Genomic DNA, 26,194 nt, shown 5'->3' with positions numbered 1-26,194 from the left:
TGTGTCTTTCCAAAAAGCTTCCCCAAAGAATCTTCCTGTCCTGGTTGTGTTTCCGTAACAGATGCAATAGATCACTCAGAACCCGAGGGGTCAAGTATTCATTCCTCTTAATAAAAATTTCTGGCAACTTCCAAGTAAAAAGTAACCATCGGGATCACAAAAGACATTCCAAAAAAGTAGAAGCATCCAGCAAAGAAATTATAAGAATTTAGCAAATAGGGATTCCCTAGGGTTCTGGGAGCTCACTTTCCAGAAGGTTTGAGTTAATGTTATGCTTTCCCTGCCCAGGGGGCCCAGAGCTAGGTCTCTAATCAGCACAGCTCGGGGTAAAATTAACTCAAACTGCCCCTGATCTGCATCACAACCTCCTTGCTCACCTGGCTGGTGTTATGAGAGTGTTTGGGAGGGGAATTCTATCTCCCCAGTTCCACAAGTCCTAGCCCACAGCATGACCCAATGTGCCAGGGGACTTTCTTTTGTTCTTTTAATATTTTGGGGATAGTAGTGCAGCATGTAGTCCATCTATCTGCTATCCTTGTTTTCCAGTGATCTGAATCTTTTTGATGTGTTTTGTGTCACTTCTTATTGATAAGTCATTGTAGTGGGGCAGCTAGGTGGCACAGTAGATAAAGCACCGGCCTTGGATTCAGGAGGACCTGAGTTCAAATTCGACCTCAGACACTTGACACTTAGCTGTGTGACCCTGAGCCAGCAAAAAATAAATTTAAAAAAAGATAATAAATTTTTAAAGGGTGGAGAGGAAGTTAGGTGGCATAGTAGATAAAGCACTGGCCCTGAACCTGAGTTCAAATTCAGATTCAGACACATGACACTCACTATATGTGTGACCCTGGGCAAATCACTTAACCCTCATTGCCCCACAAAATATGATTAGTCATTGTGGTAATGTGTTTTATTTTTCTTATACCTATCATGAGTTTCCCCATTGATCTTTGGGTCACTTTCATTTTTTATTCTTCTGAAATTAAAATGGTTCATGATTTGCTGCTATGACAGTATCACCAGCAGAGTATTGATAAAATGTGGGTTTCAGGGCCACTGAACAGCTTGGAATTCATGAAAATGTGGCAGTTTCCCAAATGTGATGAAGCCCAATCTCTTCCTATTGCATTTAGGATCCAGGTCATTTGTCTATCTGCACCTCCTGTCCAAGATTTATCTTCTAATGGACTAACTCAAGGGCTACTAACTAATTGTATTTCACATTCTAGGCACTATCAATTTGTTTTCCACTTGGTTTGTTCAGTGTAAACTGTTAAACTTATATCACTTAGGTAGCCATTATTCTCATTGAGGATGGTATGTAGTGCTCTGGGATTTTTTACAAATGATTTAATTCCATCCACAAAAAGAAGCAGCTGGAGACTCACCATCTATAAGTAGTACTTCTAATTAGACTCTGTATTGGATACTTTCCTTAACAGTGATGAGGAATGAATTTATACTCTAAGAGTAATGGGCTTGGGTATCAGTAGAGTATACCTACACAAACCTCATATTAGCAGTAAATTGTCAAACCAGTGACAAAATTATTTATTAGAATGAACGACAAAATATTTAATTAGCTGAATGTGTATGTTTCCAGGGCCGTTTGTCCTTAAATATAGTCTAGATGCAAACAAGTTGCAAGGGTCTCACCAATGGAATTAATATTTACATTTGTAACCCATGGGGATGGTATTAGATGATCTTTTTTTTTGGTGGGGCAATGAGGGTTAAGTGACTTGTCCAGGGTCACACAGTTAGTAAGTGTCAAGTGTCTGAGGTCAGATTTGAACTCAGGTCCTACTGATTCCAAGGCTGGTGCTTTATCTACTACGACATCTAGCTGCCCCTAGATGATTCTTTTGAAACACATTTCTTGCCCTTGGTCGAATTCCACCAAGCTTTGTTGCCTTAATAGACCATCTAGCTAGGGTCCCCAACTTCTCAGTGGAAGGTGATGGTCATAGGGAGATTAATGAAGGATGCTGAGTCCTTTGAAGGCAGGGTTCTTTTTTTACCTCTTTTTGTATGCTCAGTGCTTAGCACGATGCCAGGCACATGGTAGGCACTTAATGAATGCTTGTTGACCGACTAGCTGACCAACTGGTAATTGTGATGGTGGAGATGGCCAGGGGATAGGAATCACAGGAAGAATAAAGCAAAGGAATCTGGCCATTTGCCTTCCTTTTTCCCCACTCCTCTCTATATGCTACCTTTTACCCACACCCCAAAACTCTCTTCTCCACTGAGGTGTCACTTTAGCTCCTTAATCCTTCAGTGGCTTTCTTCTGTAAGCTATCCCATATGTTCATTACCCCATGTGCAACATACATCTGTCTCCATTCCTTTATTTACAGTTTAAATTAGAAACGGGTGTCACTAAAACAATAAATTGGCTACTGGCTGTTGTTTTCCATCCCCCACCCCTGACCCTCCCCAAGCCCTAAGGGAACTGAGTGCTGACAATTTTTTTTTTTTAACTATACTCTGGTCCTTTCTTGGGGCTGCCTTTTTGGTTAACACCCTTAGTGTCTCTCTTTTTGTTTCAGATGCTAGAGTATACACTTTCAACTTCTCCATACTGCTTCTGAAGCATGCCACACCAACTTTTTACTTTCCTTTGTGAATAGGAGGAAAGGAGAGACTAGAAGTCAAAGAAGACCCTCAAACCACTTTACAGACATAGAAAGTAAAAAGCATAGTACTAATTTGGCACCTTGGGGGGGAAAGCTCAAAATAATTCCTGTGGCAAACAGCACAAAATGTGTTCTCAAACCAACCATAGGGAGATTCTTCAATACTGTTGTGTGGTGGAGACAGAACCCCAGGCTTCCACTGAAAAGCCTGTTGGGGAATGAGGCGGAGAAACAGGTTAAGGTAGGAACTCAACTAATAGAAAATTTTATTTCCTCTAAATGTCAACAAAACCCCAGTTGCCCCACCCTAGTTAAGGCTCTGAACGATAGCAAAGTTACTTGTTCCAGATCACATAGCGTCTTTGTTCTAGATTTAGACATTTTAAGTCAATTCATCCCACATTACAAGCCATGCTCATTTCAATCTCCATGCTGTTGGACGGTTCCCTGTTACCTGAAATCCCTTCCTTACCATTCCTACCTAAATATTACCTGTGCTGCCAGGGCCAGATGAAGTCCCTCCCACCTCTTCCATCCTATATTGACCCCCTTTTGCCTCTCACAACTTCTGTGACATTATGTCACATAGAGCATGCCATTTTGGATCTAAAAGGGATCTTGGGGAGCATCTTGTTTAACCTCCCTAAATTACAAAGGAAGAAGCAGGGGCTCAAAAATTAGTCTAGGGGCAGCTAGGTGGCACAGTGGATAAAGCACTGGCCCTGGATTCAGGAGGACCTGAGTTCAAATCTGACCTTGGACACTTGACACTAGCTGTGTGACCCTGGGCAAGTCACTTAATCCTCGTTGCCCCACAAAAAAAATTAATCTATCTAGATTGACATTCTGATCATACTCTCTGTACCCTAGACCCTCTGCTTTAACCCTGTCCTTTACTCTGTCCTTTGGGGAGGTGGGGCAGCTGGTTCTGACTTTCTGACTTTGTTCTTTTGATTTATATGGGCTCCAGTTTTCTTTCAAGTGAAAATTGTTTTAGCCATAAGCTATTTCACTCCACTGTTTCCATTTTAAAATAAAAAGAAACTTATACTGACACACAAAAAAATTTACTAGCTATGTGACAATGGACAACTGACTTCTCTGAGCCTCGGGCAATTTTCCGAAAGATGGGCTGCCATCTGTATTGGTGGAAAAAAAATTCCCACACAGAGGAAATCTGAGGTCCTTCATACATTGTCTACTGATTTTTTGTTTATGTACCAGGTTCGGGCATCCTTGATTGGAATATACCTATGCAACCCCCGAATGATCAGTCAAACCAGTTTGATAATTCGACCATTTGGTCAAACCAGTAACAAGAGTATCCATTAGAAAGACTAACAAAGCAGCTGATTAACTGTCCAAATCTCTTTTAATGGTTTGTTGTGGGGGTGGGGGGGTTGCATAAAAATTATCTTTTTTTCTAGGTGGCCTAAACCCTCACAAGTCAGTACATCGCTAAAGGAATTGACCCTTCCCCCTTCCCCTTCCAAAGCACCCACTAACAGAATCACTGTTTGTAATGGCAACATAAGAGAGAAGCCTTTAAGCTAATAGCACATGCTATGAACTAATGAGTAAAAACACTAAGACCTAAATAGCCCCTTTCAGTCTCATTTCTGCCAGCAGCCTTCCCTGTTCCAAATTGATCCCTGATCCTAAAATTACCTTTCCTTTATTGAGTGATGACAGGCAATGCAGCATCCTAGGAGGATGTGCCTTCTACCCCATAGTGAAGCAAGCATAGAAGGCACAGTTGAGCTCAAAAATCAGTCTTTCAGTCAGTGATATAACATGTAATTGATAATGAACCCATTTGTGAAATAGTGCCTTATCTGTGTCGCCCTGGAAAAATAGTAGCAACTTAAGTTTGTATAAGAGTTTTAGCCAGGCCCAAATTCACAATGTATCTGCTCAAATGGACGTTTTCAAATATAGAATAATAATCTATTATAAGCATTTACCTTTTTTATGTTATTATTGAAGATCTCATTACTAATGTGAATCAGTTTGTTCACTCAGGACAGAGGAACACAGTGAGAATTTGACCATAGAATTTTGCTGAACTAGACTGGATTATTTCAAGAGCTGGCCAGACAAGTTCATAAGATGCTAGGCTATTAGAGACAATGTCCAGGAATATCAAGCCCCTTGATGCCTGGAAAAGTTCATCAAGAGTAGTTTATCATATAGGACAATGGCCAGATGTCCATCCTTTCTTATGGTGGGCTGGCATCTGAGAAAGTTAAATGTTGGGAGTGGCGGCCAACTGAAAGAGCCCACTGAAAATAGTCCTGGGGGCAAAAAGACACCTCTATGCTAATGCCATGTTAAAAACCATCAAAACTAGCCATGTCACACTAGAATACAGTGATGCTTCAGGCTTTGTACATTACCTATAGGTAGCAACCTTTGCCCAAGGGCTTATACATTGAAAGGGTCTGGATCTCAAATGTCCGCACTGTGGAAAATCATGACAACTAGTTCTTGAGGAAGAGGATGAGAACAGACTGACAAGGCAGGTGCTCAAAGAAACCCCTGCACCTTACATTGATTACCATCAGTCCTAGGCTTGGGGAGATCTTGTGGTGAGTGAGACAAGTCAACTGCAGGCTTCAGGCCAGCACTGGAATGGCTGCAGGTGTCTTAGAGGCAGCAGGCAAATGGATTTTTGTTGCAGATATTTCCAAGCCAAGACACTTTGCAAAGTTTTTGTGTTTTTATCTCTCTCATCTTATTTTTATGCAAGGGCCAGTTCTTATCTAGTGGCTAGCCACATAGATAATTGGCATTGAAGCCAGGAAGACCTAGATTCAAGTCCAGCCTCTGAAACATAATGGCTGCATGACTTTGATCAAGTCATAGAGTCACTCTGTGCTCCCTAAAACTATGAGTGGCAGAAAAGCTGCTGACGTGCACTGGAAAAAGGAATTTCTTCTCTAGGATCTATAGATCAATAAAATCATAGGTCCAATCCTTTTTGGAATATTTATTTATTTTTGTTTTGCTATTCTGATTTTTTTTTACATACTTTTTTTTTTTTTACTTCTTTGCTGGTAGTACAGTGAGTGACCCCAATTAAGTCATACGGGTCCACTGTGCCTCAGTTTCTTCATCTGTATACTTATAAGGGCACCTGCTTAAAGCAGGAACTTAATAATACCAGCGAAGCATTTGATGCTCCCCGGGGAAAGAAAAAAAATGGTACTTCAATACATTGCCTTTATCCTTGCAATCGCCCAGACCAAAGGAATTCATTGCCATGGCAGAATAATCTTCCGCAGCTTGGAGAAGAGAGGTTCCTGGTGAGTTTTTAACAGTCTGTGGCGTTAACTGCCAGGCTGAGCTTAATAACAGAATATAGATACTAACAGGATCTGCAGTGTTAACTACCAAGCTGGGGTTAGTAACGGAATATAGATACATGGAACCCAACAGGAAACCCGATCTCTGACTTTATTGGCCACAAGGAACACTGGGGTGTTAGTAATGATAGCTGCCCAGAAAACTGTTAAGTGGAGAGAGCTCTAGTACTATTCCACAGCAGAGATTTTCCCTTCTATGGCAAAGCGATGTTCTGTTCTTTATCTTCTAAAAACAAATGGAAGCATCATCCTCCAAAAGAACAATTGCTCATTGAAGTTGTGCCATTTAGCAGAGCCAGACTAGAATGTGATCACCAGCCATTCAGCCCCAGTTAAACGGTTCAGTGGAGTTTTTTATTGTCCATTCTTTGAACCTTTCTCTTTTCTGGCATTGTGACTATACTGTGGCTTTTCACCATGACATGATACAAGGCTTCAGTCATAAGGGATTCGGTGACAGAAAGTCCATGCAATTGGGTTTCCTGTGTAAAAACCTTATTATGTGACTCTCTACCATAACCTTCCCAATAGTGGGCACTAAAAGGGGGCACCTTGATGAAATGTATAGCCTCAAAATTTACAACCTAACATTGCTAAGTGATGGGTATAACACAGCACTTACACCCCAGGCAGTATATTGTATTAGGACCTTCTAAAGGCTCCATCTTTCTATTGATCCATTCAGGATACTGCCCATTAATGTGGTTAAGAGTTACTTGAGGTCTGAGGGGTGGAAAGGGTTTGGTGGGTCCTTAAACATTTAATTCTATTTCATTCTCAGAATAAAGAATTCTTAGTTGTGGGGGGAGGATAAATGCGATTTTTAAATGTGCAGTTAGAGTTTTGTATTTTATCGAGAAGTTCTTTGTCTATGACTAGAACAAAATGCAAAATAGGGTGAAAAATAGTCATGTCAGAGGTCAAAGATCATCACCTCCTGAAATTGAATACCATAAATAACCGCATTACACTACATTACAGCTAGGATGAGAAACTTGAGAAGGGTAGCACAGGCTGACATGAGGGATCTTTCAAAGATTCTGTGCCAGTAAGTTATTCTCCCTTCCCCTCTTCTCCCATTCTGTCATCCCTAGAGAGTCCCAGAGCCCCTGAGCTTCCCCACAGCTACCCACAGGTAGCTTATGATGTTAGCAGCCCCTGCAGTTTCTTTAGAGCTTGGGTCATAAGTCATGATTTGGGTTCATAATGGTCCCAAGGACCTAAAAATGACTGATAGGAGAGGCACAAAAAAGATGAAAAGGGAAGGAAAGGTAACAGGGGTCATTTAGGTCATACCTTGGGAAGGTGGGGCATTGTGACACAGAACCAGATGCCATCATCCCTTTCAGAGCAATATTGGACAAATCTAGACATAGACCACAGTGCGTAGATTTGGAACTCAATTGGTCTCCAGAGGGAGGAAAGAAGGAAAGGGTACTGGATAGAATTGCCGTTCTCCCTCTCTAAACCCTGCTCCATGTGAGATTTATGGGTAGATGAAAATAAAACCACTAAACCAGTCATCAAAAGACTTGGGTTCTAGTTCTCACTGTACCCTTGGGGGACCTTGATGAAACCCCATCACTTTTCTGGGACTAGGTTTATCCTTCTGCAAAATGGGTATTGTGGAAGCCATCCTGCCTCCCTTATCAGGTAATTTTTTATAATAAAGAGATAATCAAGTAGATATTGAAGGAGTTGGAGGAGAAATAAAGCATTCTTTATAGTAGTTGGATGCTGAGGTGCCCTGTCTTAAGAATAAGAATATAAAGTTCTATGTAATTGCTATCAGCATCTCCCTTAAAAAGGAGGGTGGAAGAACCATTAGAAAAAGACTTTTTCAGGGGGCATCTAGGCGGCACAGTGCATAAAGCACTGGCCCTGGATTCAGGAAGACCTGAGTTCAAATCCGGCCTCAGACACTTCACACATACTAGCTGTGTGACCCTGGGCAAGTCACTTAACCCTCATTGCCCTGAAGAAAAAAAAAAAGACTTTTTCCATGATATCTTTGACTTGCATAATGGGAGTGGGATGAGCAAAGCCATTATTCTCCTGAGATCCACAAAACTATGATGGAAATTAGAATAGTAAAAATGGCAAGAACTAGAACCAAATTGAGTGATGGGAAGCCTTCACATCCACCAAATGACTATAAGATCTGGCAGAGTGATCTCAGCTCTCTAACTCTGCGGCTCCAGGATACAACTTTGGAACCACAGAATATCAGAGTTTGGAGGGACCTTAATAGCCTTCTAGCTCAATACATAGCCCAAAAGTAATTTCCATTCCTGTGTACCCTACAAAGGATTGTGATTCAGGTCTCTGCTTGACAGTGGTCAATGAGGGAATCTATATGTCACTATATCCCAATTCAACCCATTAACTTATGGATAACCCTAATTGTTAAGAAGGTTTTCCTAAAGTTCTCTCTCTGAAACTTGCATCCATGGATCCTAGTTCTGCCCTGTAGGGCCAAACATAATAAGTCTAATTCCTTTTCCTCATGACCAACCGTTCCGTTTCCCTCCCCTTTCCCCTATATTCCCTACCCACAGTCTTTCTTCCAGTATAAGCATAAACAGTTTCTTCCACCAATTTATCCACTTTACCACCTAGCTGCCCGCTCTTTCACCAATTCTTACATGGCATTGATTCAGAACCTGATTAGCCATCCTAGTTGCCCTCCTCTAGACCTTCTACAACTGACCAACATTCTTCCTAAAACATAGTGCCCTGAATCAAATACAATAGTCAGTCAGTCAGGGGGCAGCTAGGTAGCTCAGTGGATAAAGCAACAGCCCTGGATTCAGGAGGACCTGGGTTCAAATCTAGCCTCAGACACTTGACACTTACTAGCTGTGTGACCCTGGTCTAATCACTTAACCCTCATTGCCCCGACCAAAAAAATAATAATAATCAGTCAGTCAACTAGCATTTCTTAAGTACCTGCTATGAGCACAGCACTGTGCTGAGCCCTGGGGAAAATGACAAAAGCAAAAAATAGACTCTTCAAATATGGTATGAGCAGGGCAGAGTATGGCGAGACTAACACTTCCCTAGTCCTGATTTTTATATGTCTCTTAATTCAGTCTAAGGGGTGCATTAGCCTTTTTATGGCTGTTGTATCATACTGTTGACTCATGTTGAGATTATAGTCCACTGAAATCCCGAGATTTTTTCCAGATAAACTTCCATCCTGTCTCACCTCCCTATTCTTGTACGTGTAAAGTTGATTTTTTAAAGAAATTCAAGTATGGGACTTATGCATTTATTCCTGGTAAATTTCATCTTATTAAATTTTACCCTATGCTCTAATCCAAGGGTTGGTTTGGGTTTTTTTGAGACCTTACTGTATCATACATTGTATTGGTTAAGCCTCCTGCCTTGGCCTAATTGCAAATTTGATAGACATGTCTTCAGTGCCTTTATAGGGAAGATTCTAAATGACCTCTCACCCTAATGATAGCATACTTATACATACACATGAGCTTTTGCCTCTGGTCCAAATCATCAGACTGTTGTTAAAAATCTAAGTATATGTGTGGGTTGGGGAGAAAGTTGGAGTGAATTTCCCATAGATTCGGGAAATTTAAAACATGGTGGTTTAGACTTTCAGATTATTGCTTAGATTAGAGAGACTTTAGAGGTCATTAAATCCAATATCTTCATTCTATAGATGAGAAAACTGAGGTGCAGAAGTGCCAAATGATTTGCCAATAGATAGAAAATGACAGAACCAATATTGAGATCCAGGTCCCCTGACTCCGTATTTAACACTCCATCTGCCTAGTGACACTGCCTCCCCATATCATGGACCAGAGACTTAGCAATAGAAGGGCCCTGAGAGGTTTTACAGCCTAACCCCCTTTTTTACAGTTAAGGAAACTGAGGCTCAAAGAAATAAAAGGATATGTGATGGGGGTGGGAGGGAGAGGTCACAGCCATCTAGTGGTAGAACTGGAAAAGAAATGGATCTCCTGATTCTCAAATCAACTTTCTTATTGTATGCTGCCAGCAATGATGTTGGAGATTTATTCAATTCAATCCAGCCAATATTTATTAGATGTCTACTGTGTTTAAAGCATCTGTATTAGGTAGCAGTAGCAGCAGTAGCAGCAGTAGCAGCAGTAGTAGCAGTAGTAGCAGTAGTAGCAATAGTGGCAGTAGTAATAGTAGCAGCAGTACCAGCAGTAGGAATAGTAGTAGTGGTAGTAACAATAAGCATTATTCAAACTCAGGTCTTCCTGATTGCAAATTCAACATTCTATCTCCTACCCTACCTGGCTAATACTATGCAGCTGCTGGTGGATGTATAAAGTTTAAATAAATTACTATTGTGGCCTTCATAGAGCTCATAGTCTAATATGAGGGGCAGGGATATGCTGTTGTTGCTTGTCTTTGTATCATCAGTGCTATCGCAGTGCCTTCCCTGTAAAAATAAGCACTTAGCAAACTTTCATTGAATTTAAACAATTACAGTACAAACACCATGTGATGAGACAAGTAGAAGCAAAATGCTAAGTGATATCTAATGAGAAAAAAAGGTCATTGCAATTAGAGAGGATCAAGTCTGACTTCATGGAAGAGATGTCATTCAATTTGTGTGTGTGTGGGGGGGGGCAATGGGGGTTAAGTGACTTGCCAAGGGTCACACAGCTAGTAAGTGTCAAGTGTCTGAGGCCAGATTTGAACTCAGATACTCCTGAATCCAGGGCTGGTGCTTTATCCACTGCACCACCTAGCTGCCCAAGAGATGTCATTCAAACTGGACTTAAGAGAATAGTGAGGATGTAGTAGATGGCAGGCAGAAAGGATATGCAAATGTGGCTGAGAATAACCAGCTCTTTAAAGGTTATAAATGACAAGTTAAGTTAAGGAGTTGGCATTTTACTTGGTAGATGATAGAGAGATACTAGTGGCGTTTTAAGTAGGAATTGTATCATTAGAACTCTGCATGAGGTATGGAGAATGGTTGAGTATCAATATGAAGAATAAATTACAAGGGGATAGAGGGAGAAATAGAGGCAGTGTGATATATACAGAGATAACTTCCATTGTCAAGGTGAGTTTTAATGAATGCCTTAACCAAGGTGGTGAGGACAGGTAGGTGGAAGACATATTTTGGCTTTAGAATAACTAGAACTTGGCAACTGATTGGATATTAGATATGAGCAAGTAGGAAGAGTCAGAGATAAAGCCTGTGGTTGCAGATATTAGTGATGCCACTGACAGAGATGGTGAAATCAGCATGAAGGAGCACATTTGGGAGGAATGATTCCCAGATCAGTTTTAGACATGTTGAGTTGGAGTACATTGGTGGTACATCCGGGTGGCAATGTCCCTTTAAAAGCTGTTGTGAAGAGGTGTCTCTTGCAAATGGAAAGAGCTAGCGAGCTTATGAAGAGCATGGTGTGTGGGGGGGGGGGAACCTTGAAAAATTCCACTCCTATAGCATCTGGCAGTCAGATCAATATTGCCTTTTGTATGGGGAATCCATGGTGGCTGGTCTAAATTGTTGGGGCTGCAGCCTCTGACGAAAACTTGTCTCAGGCTAATCTAGTGCCTGAGATTCTGGCTTCAGACCCCTATCTCGGAGGATGGTTCCTCAGAACCTGTTCCACTGTCCCTAGTGCCTAGTGAGAGCTCTAGGAAAAAGGCAATCAAATCTCTTTATTGTCACAATGCTTCTTTTAGTGACTGTCATTCACCTTTATTGATGATTTTGATCCCATCCCCCAAGAAAAAAACAAAAACAAAACAAAACAAAACAAAGAGGAAGCTCTGCGAAATTGTCTCTGCCTCCTATAAATTAAGAGCAACAAAGCTGGAAGCTTCCGCTAGAACCACATAATGCCATCTATGACTGGTTCAGAAACTGAACCCTTATGGACCTGTTACTAGCGCTCCACAGTCACTCCATTCTGACCTGATAATCTCCTCCTAATCTGAGAGAGCAAATGATAGCAGATCATTGGTCTAGAGCCAAAAGAGAACTCAAAGGCCATCTACACCAACCCTGTTGTTTTACACAGGAGGAAACTAAGGCCCAGGCCTTCCTAAAGACACATAGGTAGCAAATGCCAGAGATAGGATATGAACCTAGGTCCCCAGACTCTAGTCAGTGCTTTTATCACCCGACTGTACTTCCTGGAGAACCTCCTTATGTTAAAATGAGCCATTCTTGGGCAATAAACCATTTCCTTATAGGAATAGGGACTACACCTGTGATCTCATTAGTCTAGGAAACTCTCAAGTGAGGAAACTAATGCAGGTCGGCACCTTCTCTGCCACATATAGCCTTAGAGACAAGGAGCTGCTGGCGCCATGACTAGAGCAGGAGACCTGAATTCAAATCTTGCCTCAGATACTTCCTAGCTATGTAGCTCAGGACAATTCATTCAATCTCTCTGTCTGCATCAGTTTTCTCATTGGTAAAATGAGACTAATAATAAATAGCACATCCCTCCCAGGATTGTTATTAGAGTAAAATGAGACAAAATTTGTAAAGCACTTTGCTAACCTTAAAGCTCTATATAAATGCTAGTGATGTGTGAGGACCCAGACTTGGACCAAGTTCATCTTGGTTTCAAGGCTGCCTCTCTCTCTCCACTCTGCCATACTGCCTCTCCATCCTTTTATATAGTCAAATATTATGGATTTATCTTCCTGGGTGCTGTCAAGAGGCCTCCCACAATCTAACCGCAATAGCTCCAGATGAGCAAAGGGAGTGTTTGTGGGGTCAATTGTTATTTTTTTAAAAACCTCATGTTACAGATGTGACACATGATAAATAAGTAAACAAGATTTAGCAATTTCTTTGAGTTTACAGCTGTCATGAATTTTTAAGAACAGGTCAGGAAGAATTGCTGAAACGAAGCAATTCTGGGTAGTGTGATGAGCAGGTCTAAGAGCCCCTTTAATATTTAATGCAACCAAAAGCCTCTTACCACTAATCATCTCTTAATGGGGCTTGCCCTTTGGCCCATGTGTTTCTAAGGGAGTAAAATATTTGGCTCCCAAACAAGTTATCACTCAGTCAATGAGTAAATACCACAGATTGGAAGTGGTCTCGTAGGCACAGTTGGCCTTTGCCAGCTTGGTTTAACAGGCACGGGGTGAGCAGTATTTACCTTCTATCTCTTCATCAAGAATCATTTACCAAGACAAACACTTGCATGTGCTTTTCAACTGGCAGAAACACCCTTACCCTGTGCGGTTCCCAGCAGAAATAGCCATAAATCTAGAGAGGAAAATGAGAAGACTTCCTCCTTGGGAAGAAAGAAGACCCTTTCCCCTGGACTGGTGCTCAATGCATCATCTGGCATCTAGAGGTGGTGTTAAAAGGTGCAATTTGAGAGGAGACTTGGAGCAAGGGAGGAAAGTAATAAATAGAGATTAGATGGGAGATGGAGAATGTCCAGCATTAGGAGTATTTGGAAATGAGTGTGGGGAAGATGAAATGATGACTGTGGGTTGGTGGTATGTTTAGAAATAAGAAATCTGACTAAGAAATAATAATTTATACCTAAAGCTTTATGGATCTTTTGGGGGGGAGAGATCTACCATGGGAGGAGAGGGTGTTAAAGAACTCCCAGTGTGGAACTCCTTCCACCAACATAGACCAACAACTCATCTGAAATTTATAATCTTGGAGAGTTAACTGAAGCATGGAGAGTATGAGTGACTTGTCCAAGGTCACATAGCCAGCATGTGGCAGAAGAAAGTTTAAAAAACTGAGTGTACTTAGCCTTAGGAAGAGAAACTCAGAGGAACACAGTAACTGCCTCTAAATTGTTAAAGGGCTATCATTGTTCTGTGGAAATTTATTTTGATTTGGGGACCCTACCTTTAGACTGAGATTAGAAAGCCTTAGGCCCTCAGGGTCTCTTCCCATCCTCCTCAGCTTCAGCTGAGCCAAAGAGCCCCGTGGGCTGTACAAGATGCCAGGTCAGACAGTTGGGGGGGGGGAAGCCCCCAGCCCCCTCCAACCTGAGTGGAGCTGTCCGGGAGATCCCGGATGGCCTGTGCTGAGGCACGAGCTGCTCCAGCACCTCCCCCCACCCCACCCCAACCAGCCGCAGTCCTGGCTAGCAGATTAACTTGGTCTGTGGGGGCACAGAAATCCCCGAGATTTGAGTGGAGATAAAAAAGGTATATATAGACCAGGGAGTTAGACGGCAAAGAGGAGGTACAAGGACGAAGGGGTTCGGTTGGAGAACGACGGAGGAGAGAGGCTGAGAAGGAGTTAGGTTCGGAAAAGGAGAGACGGGACTGAGAAGGAACGGGGGCTGCTGACGGAGGGCAGAGAAGAGGTCAAGCGGCAGCTGACAAGATTAGAAAGGTTGGAGCAGGGCAGACTAGAGACGGGGCTACAAGGACGCAGGAGAAGACGAGAAGGACTAGGAGCAGGGAAAAGAGAGGCGGAAGAGCAGACTGACGGAGCAGACAGACAGAAGGTCGGTGAGAGAGAAACACAGGGGTTCAGCAGTGGCAGTAAGGAGGAGAGAAAAGTTAGAAGCAGGGGATTTACAAAGTGAAAGGGTACAGGCAGAGTTAGTGAAAGTAGCTGAGCAAGTGAGCGCCCTGAGGCAAGAGAAGGTTCAGGCCCTTATTGTATTAAAAAAGTTCGAAGCCAGCAGGTGGGAAAGAGACACAGTGGAAAGAAGCCGCAATGCAGTCAGGTCGTACATTTTATTTCCCTGAATTCTTAATTTTAAATAATATCTCATAAATAAACTCTGCTTTGATTATTTAGTTAAGAGGCTTCTTTGTTGTTTTTTTTTTTAGTGAGGCAATTGGGGTTAAGTGACTTGCCCAGGGTCACACAGCTAGTAAGTGTTAAGTGTCTGAGGCCAGATTTGAACTCAGGTACTCCTGACTTCAGGGCCGGTGCTTTATCCACTGTACCACCTAGCCTCCCCAAGAGGCTTCTTAATATTTTGCATATCAATTTGGGAGTGGAGCAGTGTGGTGGAACTTTATAAATGGCCCATATTAAATTAAACGCAGTCAGATAGCCAGTTAGTCAACAGTCCCCAGATTAGTCCTCCAGTCAGTTTAGACCCCAAAATCAGGCCCAATCATCAAAAATATTTCCACAGTTCCAAAGAGGGAGTATGCTGCTTGGCCCCGGGAAACGGGACTAGGAGCAATAAGTGCAAGTTGCAAAAAAGAAAATTCCAGCTTAATGTGTGGGATAACTTCCTCACAATTAGTACTGCCCCAAAGTGGAATGAGCTGCCTTGGTAAGTAGAGGGTTGTCCCTCATTGGAGTCATTAAAGCAAAGGACTTGGGACCCCTTTGGATGGCAATCGATGCCTGCTTGAAACTGTGTTTTTAAATGCATAAGATAAAATAGATAGGATTACCAAAGTAATCAATTATATTGAAATGTTACTCCAAAAAAAGTCCATAGACCCCGGTTAAGAGCCAGTATAAAGCAAAGAAACAGAAACGGAAGAGGGCTAGACAAGGATGGCAAGTAGTTAAAAGTCTGACAGGAATGGAAAATACATGGGGGGGGGGTGTCCCAGTATCACAGAAGATTGCACAGGTTGATTGCAGTCAGAAGTGTGGAGGGCTTTGAGTGCCTAGATCAATCTATCAGTCATCAAACATTTATCAAGAGATTACTACGTGCCAGATACTGCTAAAAGATCAGGAAATTGTAATTCCAGAACTTTATCTGAGCAGAGTCTATTTTGCCAGCTCATCTCAATAAGTATCTCTTGAGTGCCTAGGATGTGCCTGGCACCTTGGAAACATCACCATGGTTGAGAAGGATTTCTGAGGGCCCTTGGATTTTGATGCTTTTATGAAAGTATTATCAGGGACCAGACAAATCCTGACGAATAACACAGAAATTCAAACTCCCAATCTTGATTTAGCCCTCAGGACCTCACAGAACGTCTAGCATGGGTGGAAGGACAAGAAGGGAAGCTGGCCAATGGCCCAGTGACCAACAAATGCTCCATTATGTTGTAGAGCACATATGCTAAGTAGTGTTGGGAGGTCCAAAACAATGGCATGGCTTCGATTAGAAAGAAAATGACATCTATAGACTTGGTGGCCATATTTTCTTTCTTTTGGTTCCTTCTTGTAACATACTGCAAAGGCACAAGGAAAAGGCTCAGAGAAACACATATTCCAAGCAGGTTTAGAAAAAAATGTGACCCCTGACTGAACTTTTATTAGATTCTCCTACCACTCGCCGTTTTGACATCAGAACAAGGCAAGTCTTATTTATAACAGCATGTGTGAAATCCCAGAAGGGATTCTGAAAGAATTAAAGTGAAAAATCTGTCCCAATGAGATTTCAAGCATAAAATAAATGATCAGATAGGAAAACAAGTATAAATCAAAAATTAAATCTTAAAAAAAATTTTTTTCAAGCTACCAGGAGCTTCTATTTTGTCTCTGTATCATGGACAACACACAATGTGGTTTTTATAAATGACTGCTTCAACTAAAAGGGTTATTTGATTTGGGATCCAGGACAAAAGCAGTAAGAGATATATACATTGTCTTTTCCCATTAATTTACACATCAACCAAATGAAATAAGAGGGTTTAATTTTTTTAGTTTTGAATTTTAATTTTGAATTTTACTTAATTACATGTGAAGATATTTTTTGAGCTCCAAATTTTTCTCCCACCCTCCCTTCCCTCCCCCTCCCAAGACCAACAAGCAATTCGATATAGGTTATATATTACTATCATGTTAAACATATTTCCACATTAATTGGAACAAAAGGAAAAAAATGCAAGAATAAAAAAGAACAATAGCAAAAAAGCAGCAACAAAAGTGAAAATAGTATGCTTCAGTCTAGTGGGGAGCATTTTCCACCATAAGTCTTTGGCATAAGCGGGTTTAGAATATGAAATAGAGTCACATGTCCAAATAAATATGGCAAGTATAATATTCCATTAAATTACCACTTTTCTCTCTCCCCTGCCCTGACCTCAACCCAGTAGTGATATACATTGTTCATGTGTTTCCATTATGGTTTTCCAGTTCCCAGAAAGAAAGCAATTACTACGTTTTCATAAAAATAGGGACTAGAAGGATTACCTCCAGCCTAGGCAACCCTAGCCCATCCCAGATATGTATTTATCTAACCTGTCTCATTTTAAAATTGGCTCTACATAAAGGATCATTGCTTTAAATGGTTCCTAAGGTATCTACAATTAAGACCCCGAACTCTCAGGTGGTATTTATAGGAAAGAAGGGCCACCAATCTTCCTCATTTTTTTCCAGAACATTTTCCCCTCATCACAAAGACCTGACATATAAGGAAGTGGTCTCATGTATTAAAATTCACACTATTTGAAGTTCTAATTATGTAAAATATGGTAACTGGTTCCAGCATATTTCCAATGGAAATATGCACTATGAATTCAAATAATGCTATCACTTAAGGGGAATTCATTATTTGCACTCATCCTGACTGAGTTTCTTAGCTCAGTAAACAACTAGGTCTTAATGAATCTTTCAGGATACAGCACTTCTAGAATCTGCCTTGACCAATCAGACCACATCTTGACTAGTCAACAATAGTTTAGGAAGTGGGAGAGGAAGGAAGGGAACATCAAGATGGACAACTAAGTCATCTTAAGGGGCAGCTAGATGGTGCAGTGGATAGAGCACTGACCCTGAAGTTGGGAGGACCAGTGTTCAAATCTTATATCAGATACTTACTAGCTGTGTGATGCTGGGCAAGTCACTTAACCCCAATTGCCTTAAAATATCTGGGGCCATCTTCAGTCATCCTAATCTATATGTTGCCACTGGACCCAGATGCCTCGGGAAGAGAGAGTGATGCTGGTGACTTTGCATACCCCTCCCTCACTTAAATTCAATTCAGCACAAGTTATAACATCACCCCAGTGCCATGGTCCTCTTTGAGAACAAAGGACAAACAACAACCATCATGGAATCACATAAGCATATATTGAGAGTTGGCAGTGTCCTTAGAGATCATCTATTTATGAAGAAACTAAGGTAACTTGTTCAAAGTCATGCAGGGAGTCAGTGGCAGACCTGGGATTGGAATTCAGTGTCTTTTGGTCCAAATCTAGTGAATGAATGAGTGAATACATGAATGATTAAGTGAATGAATGAATGAAAAGTATTACTTTGTAATTTTCTAGACACCATGCTAAGTAGTGGAGATATGAGAGAGGGAGAGAAGGACAGACGGACAGACTGTCCCTCTGCTCCAGAGGAGTTTATAGTCTAATATGGGAAAGCAATGTATAGGGAGTGATGGCCAAGGAAGGTTGAAATCACAGAGATGGTGATTGAGGACATAGGGGCAGGCAACTTCTATGCCCTTTCCAATAGAAGTGGTAACATTGACTTGATTACTATTCTCAGAGCAAGAGGTAGGAAGCGGGTTTGAAAACAGTATAGTGGTTGCATGGCGAGAAACTGGCATGGTTGGGTGTGTGGAGACTTCTGGGTGTAGGGATCTCTCACCAGGCAGCAGCTTGTGTTCTCTTAAAAAGCAGCTCCTACAGCAGAGTAGAAGCAAGAGCTCCTGATGGGCAGATATAATTGCTGCAACAAGTGGGACTGTCTAGATGTGCTGAGGCTTCAGCAGCCAACAGTGGTCTTTTTACTCCACTGCATTATCTTATTTGGTCAAAGTACCTACTATGTGCCAGGCACTGTGCTAAGCACCGGGGAGACAAAGGCAAAAGACAATGCTTGCTCTTGAAGAGTTCACAGTCTGATGGAGAAAACAACATACAAACAGCTATGTACAAACAGGCGCTATACAAGATAAACTGGAGATTACCAAGGGAGGAAAGGCAACAGAATGAAAGGTGGATTCTAGAGAATCAGTAGAGGGATCATCTCTATTATGTCATGTATTTATTTCATTATAATTATTATATAGGGTATTAATGTGAATTATATCATTATATAATTCACATTAATACACTATTTATATTACATATTATTACTATAGTTATTAGTATATTAATTATTATGTAGGGTATTTATGTGAATTGGGGGAAGGGGACAGGCCCAAACCAATCAAGTTAAATGTGAGCTCCTTAAGGCCAAGGACTGTGCCTTCCATTTGTTGTCTTGTCCTGTCCTTCATGGTTCCTAGCTCAGTGTGACACACACACACATCAGTTGTTGTTTATTGAATGAATGAAAATACACCAGCCTTCCTCAAGTTGGCTGCAGAGGACATCAAGGGCAGGAGGAGACATTATAATTTAAATTGACCATTTTGGTAAAGGAGCTCTCAGCTCCTTTCTGGCAAGTGGTGGCAAGAATGGATATGTTAGATGTTGACACTTGTGTGGCATGAAAGCCCACTGAACATTTGGCAGTGGTAAATGCCAGGCAGCATGGCACCAAAGGCCATTCCCAGCTCTCACAAAATCATAATACGTAGCCAGTGACTCTCTATGTTTAGTCCTTAATCATGATATCTGGCATCACCATCATAATGATAGCTAGCCTTTATTTTTTTTTTACTTTTTTGTTACTTTTTAACATTGATTTTTTATTTTGAGTTCCAAATTTTCTCCCTCTAGCCCCCCACCCATTGAGAAAGCAATATGATAAATATTAAATATCTACAGTCATGCAAAACATATTTCCATATCTAACTCACATTTATTTAGCATTTTACAAGTATCATCTCACTTGATCCTCACAACAACCCTGGGAGGTAAGTACTGTTATTATCATTCCCATATTACAAATGTGGAAACTGAGGCAGACAGAGGTTAAATGCTATGTCGTCTAGGGCACACAGCTAGTAAGTGTCTGAGACTGGATTTGAACTAAGGACTTCCTGACTCCAGGTTTAGTGCTCTCTCTACTGTGTCATATAACAGAACCTGTGCTCATATCACATTCCCCTGTTGTTCTAAATCAGGGGAAAAAAAGTAATGAACTGAAAAACCAAGTGAACTTCAAGGTCCTCTGCCATAGCCTACTGTAACTATGGACTATTAAACTTTTTTTTTTCCTTTTTAGGGCAATGAGGGTTAAGTGACTTGCCCAGGGCCACACAGCTAGTAAGTGTTAAGTGTCTGAGGCTAGATTTGAACTCAGGTACTCCTGACTCCAGGGCCGGTGCTTTATCCACTGCGCCACCTAGCTGCCCCCTGTAACTATGGACTATTAAAAACTTCTAGAGAAGGGGCAGCTAGGTGGCGCAGTGGATAAAGCACCGGCCCTGGAGTCAGGAGTACTTGAGTTCAAATCTAGCCTCAGACACTTAACACTTACTAGCTGTGTGGCCCTGGGCAAGTCACTTAACCCTCATTGCCCCACAAAAAATAAATAAAAATAAAAACTTATAGAGAAAGAATCCTATCAGGTCTAGGTCTTAGGGAGAGTCCCATGCCCATCTGAAGAAGGGCATAAAGACATGTTTAACTTTAGGAGTGAAGCCCCCAAAGACAATTGCTGTGTGAAGGATGGTTGATGGTTGAATATTTTTTAAAGTGCTTTGTAGCCTGTTAATCCATTTCTTCCTTTAATAGGTCTAAATATGATGCTTAAAGCAGAATCCTTTACAAAAGACAGAGAGGTTATAGAGTATTAGGGGCTGAGCAGTCCTACAGAATGCCTGAGACAGAGAAATGTACTTGAATTTGAATACCAACTTTTCTCTCTGACATTGATTGGGAACTTCAGAAAAGTAATTTAAGCTTTCGGGCTATATCACCCACTTCCTGCCAGAGAGGTGAAAGTCTTGACAAGAAAAATGAAATATACATTTTTGGAGATGGCCAATGTGGGAATTTGTTGTGCTAGACTATGAATATTTACTAGGACTTCTCTTTTTCTATTTCTTTTTGTTGTTGTTGTTATTCTGTGGGGGAAATGGAGACATAAGAAATCCTTGTAAAAATAAGCAAACAGATAAATAATTTTTAAAATAGCTTTCAGTGGTAGGGTTTCATCTAGTTTTAAAAATGGAGAAAATATTATTTCCTCTTTGCCAAGAAGGCTGTTGTAGAATGAATTTTAGTGCCTGGCAGTTTAATTATAATTTTTAATAACAATATTTAACATTTCAAATGTCACATCCTTGCAGTGAATTTTTTTTATTCAACTTTATTTTATTTTCAGTTCAGAATTATCTTTCCTCCTTGCCCCATCTATTGAGAAGGCAAGAAAAACAAAAACCATTACAAATATATATATATATATATATATATATATATATATATATATATATATATATATACATACAAAACAAATTTCCACATTAACTATGGAAAGAAAGAAAGATAGGAAAGAAGGAAGGAAGAAAGAGAGAGAAAGAGAGAAAGAAAGAAAGGGGGAGGAAGAGAGGAAGGAGGAAGAAGAAAGAAGGAAGAAAAGTATATATGCTTTAATCTGCACTCTGAGTCCCTCAGTTCTCTATCTGGATGGAGGTGGATGTTTCATTGTGAGTCCTTTGGAATTGTGGTTGGTCATTATCTTGCTCAGAGTTACAAAGTCTTTCAAATTATTTTTACAATATTACTGTTATTGTATAAATTGTTTTCTAGTACTACTCACTTCCCTTTGCATCAATTTATATAGAGCTTTATCTAAAACCAAATAGTATTCCATCACATTCATATGCCATAACTTGTTCAGCCTTTTCCCAGTTGATGTGTATCCCCCTCAGTTTCCTGTTTTTTGCCATCCCAGAGAGGTGCTATAAATATTTTTGTACATATGGATCTTTTCCTCTTTCTTTTATTTCTCTGGGTTATAGATCTAGTAGTGGCATCACTGGGTCAAAGGGTGTACACAGTTTTATAGATTTGGGGGAATACTTCTAAATTGCTTTCCAGAATGGTTGGAAATTAGTGTACTAATTAGTGTACTTGGTTTCTCACAGCTCCTCCAGCATTTGTCATTTTTCTTATTTGTCATTTTAGCCAATATGATGGGTATGAGGTGGTACTTCAAAGTAGTTTCCATTTCTATTTCTCTAATTGTTAATAACTCAGGACATTTTTTGGGGGGTGAGGCAATTGGGGTTAAGTGACTTGCCCAGGGTCACACAGCTAGTAATTGTTAAGTGTCTGAGGTTGGATTTGAACTCAGGTCCTCCTGAATCCAGGGCTGGTGCTCCATCCACTGTGCCACCTAGCTGTCCCTCAGGACATTTTTAATATGGCTATTAACAACTTGGATTTTTCCCTAGGGAAATTGCCTGTTTGTATCTTTTAACCATTAATTAATTGGGGAATGACTCTTATTCTTGAAAAATCGACTCAGTTCCCTGTATATTTTAAAAGTGAGGTCTTTATCAGAGAAACCCACTACAGAGATTCTTTCCAAGTTTCCTTTCAGTGATATTCTGAACAAATCATGTCATCTGTATGTGTGTGTGTGTGTGTGTATACGACTGGACATGACCCTTTGGTCAAATAAATAAGTACCATAGGATGGTGGTATTAGAGCTAGAAGGGGCCTCAGAGGCCGTCTTAATCAAAGCCCCTCATATTACAATGAAAAAACTGAGGCCCAAGAAAATTGTGCCTCACACAAAGTTACCCAGGTAGTAAACACTAATGGTAGGATTTGAACCATCTTGTACGTCTTCTAGTCCAAATCTCCTATTTTACAGATGAGGAAACTGACGCCCAGAGTGATTAAGTAACCAGCAGAGTTGACATTTTGTCCCAGGTTCTCTGACTCAAATTTTACTTTCTTCCCACTATACCAAGCTGCCTCCCTCATATAACTGACTTAGAGCAAGGACTCTTAACCTAGGGTCTATGAGCTAGATTTTAAAAAATATCTTGATAACTGTATTTCTTTCTCTTTTTATTTTTTATTGTTTTGTTTTGTTTTTTGTGGGGCAGTGGGGGTTAAGTTACTTGCCCAGGGTCACACAGCTAGTTAAGTGTCAAGTGTCTGAGGCCAGATTCAAACTCAGGTCCTCCTGAATCCAGGGCCAGTGCTCTTTCTCTTTTTTAAAGCAAATAATTTAAATATTTTTTTTTAAATAGCAGAATCTATTTTCTCCCTCCTATCCAATGTCTCCCTCCCTGTCTTCCCCACTCTATCAGAGAAAAAAGAAAAGAAACATCCTTGCATTGTTAAGCAAAACAAATTCCCTCATTTGTTATATCCAAAAATATATGACTCATTCTATACCCTGGGTCCATCTCCTCTCTGGCAGGAGGTTTTCTTGGTGATCCTACATTTTTAATGTATTTAAAACCCATATTTAAGGAAAGGATCCATAGGTTTCACTAGACTCTCAAAAGGGTTCATGTCACAAAGGAGGTTAAAAATTTCTAGCCTTGAGGAATGACACTCCCATTTAAGTCCTCAATAAAACAAATGGAGGTACAATGATCTCACTGATATAATACATTAAAAGTCACCTTTTCATTTATTGAAGTAAGATTAAAGAAAGCACATACTTTACTTGGGACATATAATAACTTTGATCAGTGGCTAGGAAAAAAAAAAGATACCCAGGCCTGAGTATTAATTACAATCCCCAAAGATGTCTCATTAATGAGCACCTCAGAGGAGAAAGGAATCATTTGTTACCATGTTGAGCTTTTCCAGGCTTTCCTAGTGTGCTCTTCTTTGGTGCTGAGAGTTTAGCGTTTTTGTAAATAATATGGGAAAAACTGTCTTCATCACAGCTCCAGTTTGCACTGATGGAGCTAATAGTCTCACACTGATGAGGAGATTACATTTTGTCTCCCCAGTAGAATATCAGCAAGCCCTGTGAAGACAATGCTTCATTTTTATCTGGGTATCCCCATGATAACCACTCAATAAGTGCTTGTTAGTTTATTGATTGATGGATATTTTACTTGTTGGTCACATTTTTCCCCCCTGAGATTGGATTTGTGATTTTTATCAGTATAGAAAGCTATTGATGAGAAACACAAATTAACTCCTTCCTTGCAAATTCCAGTCTTTGGATTGGAGGCCCAAACTAAGAGGTGAAGTAACTTGCCTCAGTGGATCCTTTCCACTTCAAAAGCTAAGACTGTGTGAGTCTTTTAATCTCAGCATCTTCTTGATTCAGAGTTCAGTTCTATGTGCATGATACACTGTCTTTTGCTGATCCCATAAACTTTTTTTTTGTTGTTTTGGTTTTTTTGCAGGACCCATGAGGCTTAAGTGACTTGCCCAGGGTCACACAGCTAGTATGTGTCAAGTGTCTAAGGTCAGATTTGAACTCAGGTCCTCCTGAATCCAAGGGCCAGTGCTTTATCTACTGCACCACCCAGCTGCCCCTCCCATAAGCTTTTTAAAATAGACAGGTGGGAATAAGAAAGAGAAAAGCCTCCAGGATCCCTTTTTGCCTCTCAATTGGTAATCTGTTTGAGAATCAAATGACATCACTTTGTTGTTGTTGTTCTTGTTGTTTTCTACCAGGTTGGGGGCCATACAATGTTACCCATCCGCTGGATGCCTCCGGAGAGTATCATGTACAGAAAATTCACCACAGAAAGTGATGTCTGGAGCCTGGGGGTTGTGTTATGGGAGATCTTCACCTATGGCAAACAGCCATGGTATCAGCTCTCCAACAATGAGGTAGGTATCCAAAAGAGATGCCCACTAGAGTGAGTCACTTGATTTCACTTCTCCAACAGGTTGGATATTGCCATTCTTGATCCTCAGCAGAAGTATATCCAAAATGAGTTGACATATACATGAGTTTCATGGACACTGGCATTTAAATTTTCAAACGTTAAGTTTAAAAGCTATGGATCGTGAATGAGGTTTTTAATAACAGATTTGTAGATGACATAGTGCATGTGTATTCATTTACAGTGTATATTTCATTCAGGTCTACTCATAATTGGTTTTATACCAAGGTTTAGGGCATTTACGTGTCAGTGGATAAAGGCCCTTAATTCTCCTTAGAAGCTACTAAAATCTAGTGGGTTACCTTTAAGTGTCCTTGCTAAGCCAAATCATATTAGATTCCTCCAGGAACGATTTGCAAAATAAGATGATGTGATGAGAGACAGCATGGAGTAGTGGTTGAAGATATGGCCTAGACATCAGGAAAATTTGGGTTCAGGTCCCATCCTTGCCACATTTGTTGTTGCCATTTGGTCACTTTCAGTCATGTTCAGCTCTTCATGACCTCATTCTGGATTTTCTTGGCAAAGATGCTGAAGTGGTTTGCCAATTCCTTCTCCAAAGAAGATGAGGAACTGAGGCAAACAGGGTTAAATGATTTTCCCAGGATCGCACAGATGGTAAGTGTCTGAGGCTAGATTTGAACTTGGGAAGATGAGTCTTCCTGACTCAAGTTCTGGTGCTCTCACTACAACCCCCTACACTGATAAAAGGACAGGGCTACATCAAATATCGGGTCAGATATAGGTAGAGAGGTAGATAGGAAGAAAGAAAGAAAGAAAAAGAAAGAAAGAAAGAAAGAAACAAAGAAAGAAAGAAAGAAAGAAAGAAAGAAAGAAAGAAAGAAAGAAAGAAAGAAAGAAAGAAAGAAAGAAAGAAAGAAAGAAGGAAAGAAGGAAAGAAGGAAAGAAAGAAAGAAAGAAAGAAAGAAAGAAAGAAAGAAAGAAAGAAAGAAAGAAAGAAAGAAAGAAAGAAAGAGGAAGAGGGAGAGAGAAAGAAGGAAAAAAGAAGGAAGGAAGATAGGTAGATAGATAGATAGATAGATAGATAGATAGATAGATAGATAGATAGATAGATAGATAGATAGATAGATGGATGGATAGATAGATTGATAGATAGATAGATAGATAGATGATAGGCATATAGATATGCAAAAAGATTCCAGAAAGAATAAAAATGATTGGGTTTGTCAGGACACAGGAAATCCCCTAGATTTCAGTAGTACCACTACTTCTTGGAAGAGTTAGGCACCTTCTGCCATTTATGGGAAAATGCTAGAAAATTAACTGGGAGGAGACTTGAATGAAATATCTAATACTGATTAATATTATTCAAATTAATTCAATGCTAATGCCAAAACAATACCCATATGTGTGCATTTTGCATATGTATGTGTGTTCATATTCTAAAACTCTCATCTTTCTATCTATATACATAATGATTTTGATATATGTGATTTTATATTTAACTGAGTAAAATATATAACATATATGTATATGTTTATGTCACATATCTATATATACACATATATAATGCTTATATATTGACATTTGCTATAGACATGATTTTATATTGGAATAATG

General features: G+C 40.3%; 1 protein-coding gene across 2 annotated transcripts in view; it reads left to right on the top strand.

The window, feature by feature from the left end:
* Positions 1 to 26,194, top strand: part of NTRK2 (neurotrophic receptor tyrosine kinase 2) — a 435,747-nt gene that overhangs the window by 402,430 nt on the left and 7,123 nt on the right. For both annotated transcript variants that reach the window (XM_043987820.1, XM_043987811.1), the window contains exon 16: positions 24,399 to 24,557. In XM_043987820.1, the coding sequence (XP_043843755.1) occupies positions 24,399 to 24,557 (159 nt within the window). The remainder of the gene's footprint in view (positions 1 to 24,398; positions 24,558 to 26,194) is intronic.

This window comes from Dromiciops gliroides, chromosome 1 (assembly GCF_019393635.1).
Source record: "Dromiciops gliroides isolate mDroGli1 chromosome 1, mDroGli1.pri, whole genome shotgun sequence".
Lineage (NCBI taxonomy): Eukaryota > Metazoa > Chordata > Mammalia > Microbiotheria > Microbiotheriidae > Dromiciops > Dromiciops gliroides.
The sequence above is the reverse complement of the archived record's forward strand: the minus strand, read 5'-3'. Positions and strand labels throughout refer to the sequence as shown.